The 13,005-nt window shown below is 37.2% G+C and overlaps 1 protein-coding gene across 12 annotated transcripts in view; it reads right to left on the minus strand.

Moving 5' to 3' along the window:
* Positions 1-13,005, minus strand: part of LOC126864106 (hemicentin-1) — a 434,856-nt gene that overhangs the window by 91,677 nt on the left and 330,174 nt on the right. For all 12 annotated transcript variants that reach the window (XM_050615075.1, XM_050615073.1, XM_050615076.1 and 9 more), the window contains 2 exons: positions 12,070-12,240; positions 11,495-11,656 (listed from right to left, as the gene is read on the minus strand). In XM_050615075.1, the coding sequence (XP_050471032.1) occupies positions 11,495-11,656; positions 12,070-12,240 (333 nt within the window). The remainder of the gene's footprint in view (positions 1-11,494; positions 11,657-12,069; positions 12,241-13,005) is intronic.

Genomic DNA, 13,005 nt, shown 5'->3' on the forward strand with positions numbered 1-13,005 from the left:
CCATTTTTAATTGTGAATTCATTTCGTTAATTTATTATCAAATAAATTGCGAATCTATTTATTTATCAGAGGTAAATTTTCGTTAGAAGATTCGATTTGTTATAGCTTTCATAGATATTACGTATCGTTTAAATTAACCAGAACAATTAATTTGCTATACTTGCATCAGAAACTAGAAAATATGAAAACTGATCAAGTCGATTACCACATTTATAGAACACACGAAATACAGTTACGACTTTCAAGAGTTAATTTAACCGACAAATATAATAGGTATAAGTGAACGGGAAATATATTCAAAATTCAACGCAATAATTTATTACGTTTCACCAGAAATTAACGTACACGTGGGAAACACATCTACAAGGCTTAGACGTCATCGTAATTAACGTTTCCAATTATCCATCCCTCAAAGCCAGCCACGCGAAGTAAGACGAGAAATGGTAAGCAAAAGACCAGAGTATATGGCGGCATAGCGTTCGGTGAGAGGATTTCCGCGCAAATTTCGCCAGTATGGCTCACGTTCGCGCGAGTTATAAAATTTCTAAGTGGCTGAGCAGCGTTTACTCTGTTATCGCTAGATAAATCGTAAAATCACGCTGTGAGGATTTTCGAAAAAGCCGTAAAAATAAAGTAGGCGAGCGAAAACGTTCGTTTCGTAGTGTTAGGCCCACAGGAAATGGAGAGAAGAAGTTGTAGATGGGAAGAGCTCGACTTTTGTCATCCGGCGGCCGTCTGTGTAATTGAACTGCGGCCGAAAACGTGTGGCAATTTGCGGATCACGTTGCATCCAGTCCCTGTAAACGTTGCGATCCAGGTAATAAAAGGCTTTCGATGGAGATAAGCCTGAAATCCGCTGGAAATTCCTCATCGTTTCCAATTCTGCCTGGATATCGAGTTGAAACAAAAGAAAAGAGAGAATTCTTTGGTCGTAAAAATTATTGTTGGCTATTCGTGTGAAGAGTAAATGAAGAAGGAAAACAAGAGGAAACGCGATAAGTTCGTTCTTGTTCGTTTTCATAAAAAGATGTTTGTCTTTCGATTTTATGTTAACATCTCTCTTATCGCGATACAAAAATTCGACGACAATAACACGATTTAACGATATTTCTCAAATGACGAAATGTACGAATTGGGCAATTATTGGGTTTTTGCAATACTACGTATCGAAACGATATAATGATATAACAGTAATGCTTTGTGTATCTGTTATTAAGGCTAATCCAATTATCAAGTAACAAACAAGCTACGATAATCTCATCTTGTCTCCCTATTGTTAACTACTACTTCGCTTTACCCCTGGCAGAAGATTGATGCCATGCAATCTTGCATGTCTAGCAATTTAATTTTAATGAAGTTTCTGATCACGTAAAGGAACGTAAACGAACGCAAGGTAAATATGAGCTGGAAAGTTTACATATGAAGACGAAGAAATATTTCTCTTTTATTATAGTAACATACTAAACCAGGCAAATAAATATTCTTCTTTAATAGACTTATATTTTGATAATTGGACCAACTTCTTTAGATAAGAGACTTTGGAAGCAATTAAAAATGAACTCTAATGTATAACTTGTCAGGCGTTTTAAAAACTGGATATTTGAATTAATCTGGTTAATAATTTCGAACTATATTAAAAATACTTAAGTTCAGCAACATTATTAAAACTTTATCGTAATACTGTCTATCGTAACATTCTTTTATTAAAGCACTTAATCTGAAGGATCCGAAGAAAATTACTTTGATTAAGTGTATGATAATTCAAGAACCTACATAGATCTTTATTTAGTCATTTATATTATAAAGTGGATATTATGAGAACAACGAGATAACTAAAATATAAATGCAATAAAAAGTATTCAATTTGTAGCAAAAATAACGATAGATGTCTATATAGATTTATAGCCGATAAGGTACGTGTTAAGATAAAGTTTTATTTGAAAAAAGCAATTAAAACACTCAAATCTAACATCACTTAATATCGTAAACAAACTGCTACATAAGAACAGTCCAGTTAATAAATCTCAATTAATATCATCGATTAATTATGACATAAGAATGGTCCAGCTAATAAATTTAATTTATCCATTTCTTCTGCACGATTATTTCTCTACCATCGAAACTGATAACGAAGAAGAATCCGTCTGTGGCGGTAATCACCGAAACGGTTACCGAAACGAACTATTTCTTAGTCCATTCGTCCTTTCTTCCTCGCAGGGCGCCGCGAGCTCAATTTCCGGGCAGCAGCCGTCGAGATACTTAGTCCAGGTACTCGGCATCGCTTCCTGTACCGCTGAAGAAACATTAAAAAGTTCACGTGCAAGTATCCTTCGGCACAGGTCTCCTTTCCTCTCTCCGCGAACTTTCTCTCCTTGCCCATTCTCTTCCGCTTTTTTCCTCTTCGTCCTTTATCCTCGTTTCTCTATCTCAGTGCGCTCTTCAGCGAGGGAAATACGGGGAAGTAAGTTTCCCGAGGCGGTTACAGGGGAGATAATTCTCGAGCGAGACCAGCGAACGGGCAATCAGCGAAACGACGCGCGGCAAGAACGTGAAAAGAAAGACCGGTCGATCCGGAATAGAGAGCGAACAGGGAATCTAATATCGAGGATTGCATTTGCCTTGAACCGCGTCCTCCACTTTTCCTCTTTTACCCCCTTCTCTTTTCCTTTTCACCTTTTCCTTTCGCCCCGCCCCTCCACTCCATCCCTCTTCAGCCACTTCTTTCGACAAACGCCGTAGCACGAGGAAAGCGGAAGAAAAAAATGACAAAGATCCGTTTCCCCTCTAGCCCTTTCCCTTCTCTTATATTTAACGAGCTGCGCCGCTCCGACGGTTTTACAGAAAGCAACTCTCCTCGCGGAACATTCACACTCGTATGCAAAGAGGTGTGCGTATACGTAGAATCGAGAAAACGGTTTATCGACTTTGGCTCGAGCGGTTTCGAAGAATAATAGAGAAATTTCTCCGCGGGAGGTAATACGATTTGCCCGGGACAATGGAGAAAAGCGAAAGTGATTTTCATAAAAAGGGAGAGTTAAACGAGGGTTGAAAGACAATTCTTCGTGATTGTTGAGTTACTCTTTTCGAGCTATTCTTTTCCTCGATTTTGCCCGTCAGATCGGTGGATTATGACGCTGGTTTTTGTAAGTGGATCCCGGTAATTGGTCGAATCTATCGGCTTTTGTAACCGACTTGTGGCTTTGCTGGCGTGTTCTATATAATTCTTTGATATTTTTGATATAATAATTCTATGATACAGAAAGTTTGTTCCTTAAGATGGATATTCGATATATTCATTAGTATTTTATCCACGCGAAAAGGAAAGGGAAATTTTCATGCTCTAATTTCAGCAGCATTAATTAATTCAAAACGAATATTTAATTACTGGATGTTTACTCGCAGATCGAGAGAAGATTGCTAAATTAAATAACATAACGTAATAAATATCCAAAATATCCAAAACGAAACGCTCGTTCTAATATTTAGAAGATGGAGCACATTTGTATTTGCGAATTTTACGTAAACATTTATAATGTACTCGTTACACGTTCTCACATTTATAAGATGAAACGCGTTCGTGTTTATGAATTTTACAGAAACCTCCACGATCTACTTATCGTTTATTCCTTCCTCTTCCAAGCCTTAAATCTATGCTCAGCAACAAGATTTTCCTCGCACCATCCTAATCGTCATTTATGATTCTCTTACACCGACCGTCAAAAACCACTTCTCCCTCAACTGACTATATTAACACCCCTAAATTCGGTGACTATACTGAACCACTCGAGCGTGGACAGATTTCTACCTCTCCCTATCAAGCTTTCTCCCTCTCTCTCTCTCTTTCCCCCCTCTCTTGTCCCCTCGATCGATCATTTCCTCCTCTCTCGAGCATTGTTTGCTCCCCAATCAATTATCCTCGGCGATTTTTTTTTGCTTTGGGGGCGAGAACGCGGTGGAAAATTTTTCCAACGACCGCGGCACCAGGCATCTGGGAGAGTTGGCAGACTGGCAAGCGGTTTCGTACCAGAGTTTTCCAAGTCCTGGGATGCGATTTCCGGCTCTTGTTTGCCCCTAAGAGGCGGCGTGTCTGCAAACTCCGCACTCTCTCATTCTCCTTCCGTGCAGGTGTGTGTCTTTCGAGTCGGCCTTCTCCGGAACCTGACTTCACCAGCTGTGCCGGCAGCTGAGACTTTCGCAGATACGTCGCTCGCGACCACTTGCAACGATTCGACTTTAAATCCACGGCAAGTCGTTAAAAGCGGCTTACTTAATCGATTTATTCGCACCACACCCATCCCCATTCCGCGACCTTTCCTCTCGATATTGGAAAAGCGGCAAGTTTCGAGGTGAGAACCCATCCGCTCGGTTGAACAGACTCTTTATCGGCTCCGTGGATCGCGGACACTCGGACCGATTGTTTTACGCTTCTGGATTCATTTACTTCGTCCGAGATAGAGATCTCTTTTCTCATCCTAAAAGTACGAGCTATGAATTTGTTGTATCTCTGATGATTGTATTACACGTTTGTTTGCTACGTCGTACGCTGATATATGAACCGTTCACACGGCAAAGTGATTAAGTCCACTTTTCGATATTTTAATTCCAAAGAATTTGAGCGATCCTCATCGTGTGAAATTTCATTCATTTTCTCTACGTTTTGTTTTGTGCAGTTAATCGATTTGGCGAGTAAGCCGCTCATATATAATGTATAGTATATTTATATACCGAATCAGTTGGTTGGATGGTTGCCCGATTCGTCAGATATGCGATTAGTAGAACTTTAGTGGAAAATGTAAAGTAAAGGCTTTAACGTGAAGGATGGATTCGCGAAACGTTAATAGCGAGTGGAAACGCAGAGTTTTGGTATTTTTTAGGTCACGTATCCTTTGGTTAAATAATGTCATTTGAATATAGACGAGATTTTAAGAGCAACTAGCGCTCAGCTTTCTTATTATGTCTATGATTGTATGGTAACGTAGATGCGCAGAATGTGCCGTATAACGTAGATAGAATGAAGTGAAAATGAAAAAGAATATCTCGATTCTCCTGTTATGTTTGTTATTCTCATAGTTTTTTAAAATAAATTTTTACCTATTTAGTTATAATATTTTAATACACCTTTTTTTCTCCGTACAAATCTCTGTTCTCCGAACAAACTAAGATCACTCGCTAATCTATTCGTTGGTTATTCTAAAAATTCTTCGTTAAAAATAAATAAGAAAAGAAAGAAGAAACTGGAAATCGAATTCATTATTATATCGAGTTAGCCATAATTAGCGACCAAAGACTCACTGGAAACATCACAAAAACAGCGGTGGTTATCGATGCGTCTGATAATGGCGACGCACGGGCCATTTCATTGAATTTCAGATAAAAATGATGATTATTCGTACGCGATTAAAGCTGTTGGTAGTCGATTCGTCTGGCACGCTGCTTAGTAATCTTGAGTAATTTATGGGCAATCGCTGGCTATATGAACACGACCACCATTGTCAGTCGTATGAAAACTGGCGCGTTGTTTGCATGGAAACAGCGTGTCACGATGCGGCCGGGCATGTTTCGCGAATACCAGTTACGTCTATCGAGAGCCTGTTAAATTCATAATAACCAGATTCACCTGGAACTATTTCGAACGTTCTCATCGATAGAAATCCTGCGACGTTACCAACGGGATACAATTTTTTCCCCGTGAAAGGCGAAACAAAAAAGCAGTTGGTGTTGCTCGTTTCGTCGGTTAAAACAGCCGCAAACTTTGTTGCATCCTATCAATAAAACGCGTAGGTTGAAAGTTTGGACATGGAAAGCTCGACGAACGCTAATTTTTATGGCTCGTTTTTGGGATCGTGAATAAAACGAAATATCATGTCGTTCGATAGAATTTTTGATGGAACTGTTGCGCTATATTTGTTAGTCTCTAGAGTGATATGAGATCAGGAAATTCTGTAGTTCGAGATTCGAATATAGGACACACTCAGCCACAAGTATGTACGTCGAATCTTTTATTTTCGTTTCGTTCTGCAAAGTGTCGTTCTGATTTTCAGTCGTTAGATTTGCAAAGAGGGAATTAGCCAATTTACGTTGATGTCTCGTGGAAATTGGGAACAGATATTTTAGAAGATTCGTAGTGCGTAGATTAGATGTAGCAATGAAATTAGTCATCTCCGATCGATATACGTATCATGAATTTTATAATATAATTACTTTTCGTTTCGCTCGAATTCTACTTAAACCAGTCTCCGGTCGACATCGGTTAATCTTACTTAGTCAATTCCTACTTACTCAAGATGGTTTCCAATCAAGTTCACTTCATCACAGTCAACTTCCTGCAAACTCACAAACCAAGTTTGAGCTCCCATCGACTGCAAGAAGTACTATCTTCGAAACAAGTTTCATTGTACAATTTGAATACGACCACCGTTATGTATATGTAAATGTATGTATACATTTGCACATAGTGACGAAAGACAAGTTGGCGAAGAATAAATTTAATTACTTAAGTATATGGTGAACTGAATATTTTCAACTTATATCTACTATTTTTTAAATAATTGTTTTAACTGTTAAAATTATTCTCTTCTCATAGCGAATAATAATAAATAGACGTAAAAGATTTTACTAAAGATCCTTAGATCCTAAAAATTATTAATTAAATCGTAAATGAATTGGATCATCTTATTGATAAACAGTTAAATAGCTCGCAAATTTCTATGTGAAACATCCTATTTCGTTGTAACACACGCTAATATATTTTGTACAAAAAAATAATATTGTCGTGTCCAAATTCTCCAATTTACATTTATTAAATCTTGCAATGAAAATAATCGATAATTTCATGTGACATTCGGTCAATTCCAATATGTATTAATAATAGTTTTTTGTATTACATATTTCGATTACAAACAGCATCGATTATGCATTCGTAAAGGCGATGGTATAAAAGTTAATTTTAAACACATAATTACGGATGAAAATGAAGAGAATGATAGGAAAAAAGAACAGCGGTTTATGTAACGCGAAGGCTTGCAGAAATCGTATGTTAAATTATGCGTCCGCCGGTTTTGTTAATTAAATTCGATATAATCTAAATATTACATCGTTAATTACACACGTCGTGCAATTTAATCGGAAACGATTATTAAACGGAATCAAGCATCCCTTTTACAACGAGTCACCTGCTGCAAAATTATTCCTTCATTAACGAATAAAATAAATAATCATTAACGCGATTATACCGAATTCGCTGTCGGCATAGTTCGACAATCGTACGATACTAATACACAATCTGTAAATTTAATATCCATACCGATTTAATATCCATCCTGCGAGCTTTCATTTAAATCTGTTTATATTTCGCCGATTATTCCGTTAAAAATACGTAATACGACAAACGTAATTTCAATTATATTTCATTGATTCTTGACTTGAAAGTGTAAAAATTATATAAATTAATTAATGTTAAAAAAAAAGTAGGATATACATATTTAAATATCCTCATTTCGATCAAATCGCATTCGATTGATAAATTCGTTAGCAACTGATACAACAACGGTACAAGACAGAGATCTTTGCTGGCGTGTCAAAGACAAGTGAAACGCGTTCGTCTCGTGACAATTTGTGATTTCCCTGAGTATTGGATACTTCGCGCCAAAGTCTCTCGTCCCTTCGTCCGTTCTTTCTTTCGGGATAATCCCACGACACTGTGTAAAAGGAAAATTGATTTGCCCGGCACACGACAAACTCTCCGGATCCCTCGACTCAAAGTTCCGATTTATTCGCCTTCAAGGCAAGCTTCGCGTCTGTCTCGCGTTTGCACAAGAACGAGCGTCGGCACGGAGTTCGTATGCGCCCGCCTATTCGAACACCATAATTATTCCTGTCAAATTATTTACTCGTTAAACCTATGTGGAACCTATCCGCGTCGGTAAGTTACACAGAATGTGACGTTTAGAATCGTAATTGGGTAGATCCGGATTTTCCTTGATATTCGTCTGTTCTTTCGAGACATTCTAGCATTTCGATAATTAGGGATTTTCCTTTCTATCGTGCATAATGGCCTTCGTTTAAATATCCCTTTGCCTTGTCAATTTAATAAAATACATAATATTAATATTTATATGATAAAAAGGAATTTTATATATAGAAGATTTCAAAGCTATCTATCTGTACTATAGATTGAAAAGAAAATGAATTCTACGTCAAAATCGTGGGAGAAAAACCTAACGAGTCGCATATTTTATGTTTTACAGAGTTGACCCGTTAAACAAATAGTTATTTAACCAGATTCGATTTCTTCACTTACGTTTATGTGGAACTATGAATTTACATAAAATTTCAGAATCTACTACATGTTACGGTAGTGCTATTAAAATCTATAATAATTATTATTCAAATCTCATCATCTACATGTTCCAAATTTTCTTCCAAGACCGTGTTATCGTACTACGAACAGGTAACAATAAAATACTGGAAACGTCAACAGAATTCCCCAAGAAACTGTCCTAATACTATCATAAATCAAAATTTTCTTTCCCCCTCGATAACGTTATTCGAGGCTGACGAGAAAACGATAGGACGCGAAAGCTGTTGGAGTACCAAGGCGAAACGAGGGCTGGAAGAGAGGGAAACGAGCCTCCCGGAACTTTAACTCTTAATCTAGTCGTCGTTATGGACGGTTTTGTGTTTCTCTCCGTCGTTCCACGGCCGGATATAACTCCGGAAAGTTCGCGCGGACATGGAAGGTTCGGCGGAAAAGTTTTTGGATCGGGAGGACTGCTAACTCGGTGTGTTCGTTCCGCAATAGCTGGCGGCACGATTTGTTTCGCGGCGAGGCACGCGAGAAACGTGTATCAGTGCCGCGATAAATTATTCTAATCTACGGTGCCGTCGCCGATTCTTCATTCTTTAATCTCGTGGCCGTGTTCGATCGTATCTACCTGTGATTTTCGAGGCGGCGAGGCAATTTTCGAACGATCGCCTCGATTTTACTTATTCAGCGTGTCGCAATTGCAGCGGGAGCTCCCTCTGAACACGTGGCGAGAATTTTATAATCGTTATTCGTTCTATAGAATATTATAGCGGTTCGAGGACATTTCTAGAATCGTATTTCCAGCTATGAGAAGAATTTTCGGATATTATGGACTCGGTGCAAAGGAAATCTCATTTCCTCGGATGAAACATTAATCAATCAGAAGATTCTGTTCGAAATATCATGCATATTACAAATATTGTTAGATATTACTAGATGTATAGATTATTAAATTATTACTAGAGGTACAAATATACAGGATACTACAAAACATATGGAAGATATGTATCAGGTTGATTGTAGATATAAAAAAAGAAAAAAATGACAAAATTTCATGTACATAAAACGTACAAAAAAGTGTCGTTTAGATCATTATTTTTTCAAATTATAAAAGACAGTATTCTGTGCTGGAAATATACTTGTACCGACGAACCATCCTCGCTAATTCACTCGCAATTCATCTTTTTTCTTCTAATGGTTGAGATCTTGTCTTTATTCTATCTCTATTTGATTCGATTCATGGATTTTTGTCCGGTTTGCTATAGAAAATACAAAATTTGTACTAAAAAATACAAAATACAGTACTCGTAAATTTCTGTGATTAGTGAAAATTAGCTAATACGTATTATAAATAATCGATTAACGCTTAAATCGATATCGTTAGCTACCAGGGGATATAAATTCCATTTGGTAATGTAATATATAGTAGCATTTCGTTTATATTACCATCGACAATTATCCTAAATCACAGTGCTACTACATATTGGGTAATCCTAGTCAGTAGTTATACTGAACCGATATAGATCAGACGTTCCTCGCCATTGCTACAGTGATCCATACTTAATATTAACCCTACAGCGTTGTATAGCAGGTACTAGGTACGATACACTATGTTGTCTCAATGGTATCTTCTATTTTCCCTGGATTCGAGATATATATCTTTGATGCAAATTTACGACGCCGTTAGAGCGATGATCGTGATGAAACAGCGTGATAAAGAAATTACGATTTACGAAACTACGATCTTTCTAAAATTATTGTCACATATAGTTGAGGAAGATATTGATCGAAGGAATGGATTAGGAGATTGAGATAGAACTATACGTAATGAATGAAGTAGCCGCTCTATTATCGTATTTGTAACCTTAGTTTACATAATGATTACGAAGGAGTGATAATTAGTCGACAGAGACGAATTAAAGGAAATTAAGGCAGAGAAAGCAGGCGAATTGAAAAGGATGAAATCAAGGAGAAGAGAACTGACAGAAATAAATTGGAGCGAATCGCATTAAGGGAAAATTGTCAGCAGTGATATTCGTTAGAAAGATGCGTCATTTCTCATGGACTGTGTTTAAAGAAAAAGAGAAGTCTCACGCGTTACATGAAAATGCTCGTATTTAATCGCGATGTTGACTGACGGAGAAAGAGAAGAAATTAAAAGGGAAAAGGAGGGAAAAGCCAGGAAGGAATTGAATGAGAATACGGAAGAGAAGGTTGCACACGGTTCACACGAATTTTAACGACCTTAGTTTTAGCGGACGACACAGCGAAAAAGACTTTTTAGCGGAATGATTTATGGCTAAAACTAGGTAAGATCATAATTTACCGACGGTCCATTCCCTTTCACTTCGTTTGTAATTCATAGATCATGCTTAACTTTCAAAACTTTCCGCTGAAAATTGATCGCACGTTGAAAACTTCTCGTATCACTGTATCCAAAAACATTAATCTTCGGTACATCTATCGTCGTTGGAAGTGGAGGAGTAGTAATTTATAATTTAATCTTATTATTCGAACCATCCGCGACCATTTTGAATTGCTTCTAATACTCGCGTTCGCCCATGTTCTAACAAAGGATGACAAATTACGAAACTGATCAAATAATGTAATATATAAACGTAACGATCCTACAAACACCTATTACTTAAATACTCTAAAACATAGTATGTATCTACGTAGAATGAAATATTCAAACGTTCGAAAACCCAAAAAACAAAACATTATTTTTCGTTACTTTCAAAAAAAAAGAAAAAAATGATGTTTTCAAGCGAAAACATCAAATTCCACACGCAAACAGCAGGAACTATACGGGAAAACTTTCGTAAAGCGATAAATTCAATTGCAAGATGTTTGAAAGGATTCTATCTTTCGTAAAAGGGATTCGATTTCACCGGAAACAATCGAACGTGCACGCACGAAAAGAAAGCCAAGGAAACACAGGGGGATCGTATTTCACACCCTTTCGAGACTTTGTCGTCCCAACTCGAAGGGGTTTCACAACGAGATGTCCAGATAAACGAATACGTACACGATTCAAGGAGTCAAGTTCGCTGGGATTATTTTCGGTCTCGTTTCTGTCGATCGAGACGTCGATAAAGAAACGTTTATCGACCTTGAGTGATTCACTTTTAGGAGACAGTGATGTTTGGTCGTAGGTTGGAAAGGTCACGCGTACACATGCATACTTACCATGGACATCCAGTTTGATATCGACGGTCAGGGGCTCGACCAGGGCTGTACTATTGACTTTACACGTGAAAGTTGAATTCAGCTCGTCGCGTGTAATTTGCATCTGCAACTGGCTGCTCGCGTTCCCTACTCCATTATCACCGATCATCGTCGAGCTGAGCGCTGTAACATATGCGTTCACAAACGCGTTTATATAGATATTTTTCTTTATAAATGAAATTTTTACGGTAAATACGACGGCTTTATCCTTTGTATTTATTTTAGTTTATAAAAAAAAATTATTTAAATATATCTCTAAACATTCCTAGATATAATAGTCTGAAGATATAAAAAAGATACGTACAACAAGATGAAAGCATTTTTTTATGAAAAATATAAATTCCAAGCTTTTACGATCTCGAATTAAAATTTCACACCAAAGAATGTGTTTAAATCCTATAAAGGAGAAAAGTACAACAATTTTGTCAGTAAAAACATTCTCATTCAAAAGTGACGACGAACTCGTGAAACGTTGCAAAAAAAAAAAAAAAAAAAGAAGAAGGAAACGGTATCTTATTAATATCGGTAAATTTTACCTTCCAATGGTTGTTCGTTTTTGAACCACTCGACCGTAGGCACCGGTTTCCCTTCGCCACTCTCGCAGTACAAGGAAATCGACGAACCTTCGTTTATAGGTCCTAAAGTGGCACCAGTGCTTAACGTGTTCTTCGTGTTCTCGTCGATGACACGTACGAATGCAGGTTGCACTGAAACAGGAACGGAAAGCGGTCAATTACACGGCTAAAAAGCGTCTTCGATTCGTCCTACTATTATTGCTCCTATTCAGCACACGCGGTGGCGCTTATGCAACAGAGTTTTTCACGTTGCTCGACACTTTGCTCATCGACTTCCTCGAGAAGCAAACCAAGCGATTCGATATTGATTACGGATACAAGTTGTCGGCATCTAACGACCATGGTCGATTTAATCCGCTGTTTGTATTAATCTTTTATCAGACTATCTATTTGAAAGCAATCGCATCTGTTCTAAACGTTTAATAGTAGAATCTAACGTGTATATGTATTAGGTTGTCCGAAAAGTTTCTTTCGTTTCATAAGGTGATAACAGATGAACAACAATTTCTGTTTTATATTATTTTATTGAATTACGTATGATCCACTTCGTTATATTTCTATTAATATGTTCGTGCACAATTCGATAAACTAGTATAAAACAACAAAACATTGCGCGTCTACTATTTTCTTATAAAACGAAAGAAGCTTTTCGGACAACCTAATATAAAACAATTGAAAGGGAAATACATTTAGGTTACTGTAAGCAGTAAAGTAAATTATATTAGTATAAAACTAATCTAAATATGCATTATTATAAAAAATTTCACAAGTACTCATATCTTTTAATTATTGCCAATTGTACGTTTTATTGAATTTTGTTTATGTGCGTGTCTGTTGGGATTTCTTCTATTAGAGAAGAGACAGTTTTGCAATGAAAATGACCCTGTAGGACCATTG

The sequence above is a fragment of the Bombus huntii genome, chromosome 3 (genome assembly GCF_024542735.1).
Source record: "Bombus huntii isolate Logan2020A chromosome 3, iyBomHunt1.1, whole genome shotgun sequence".
NCBI lineage: Eukaryota > Metazoa > Arthropoda > Insecta > Hymenoptera > Apidae > Bombus > Bombus huntii.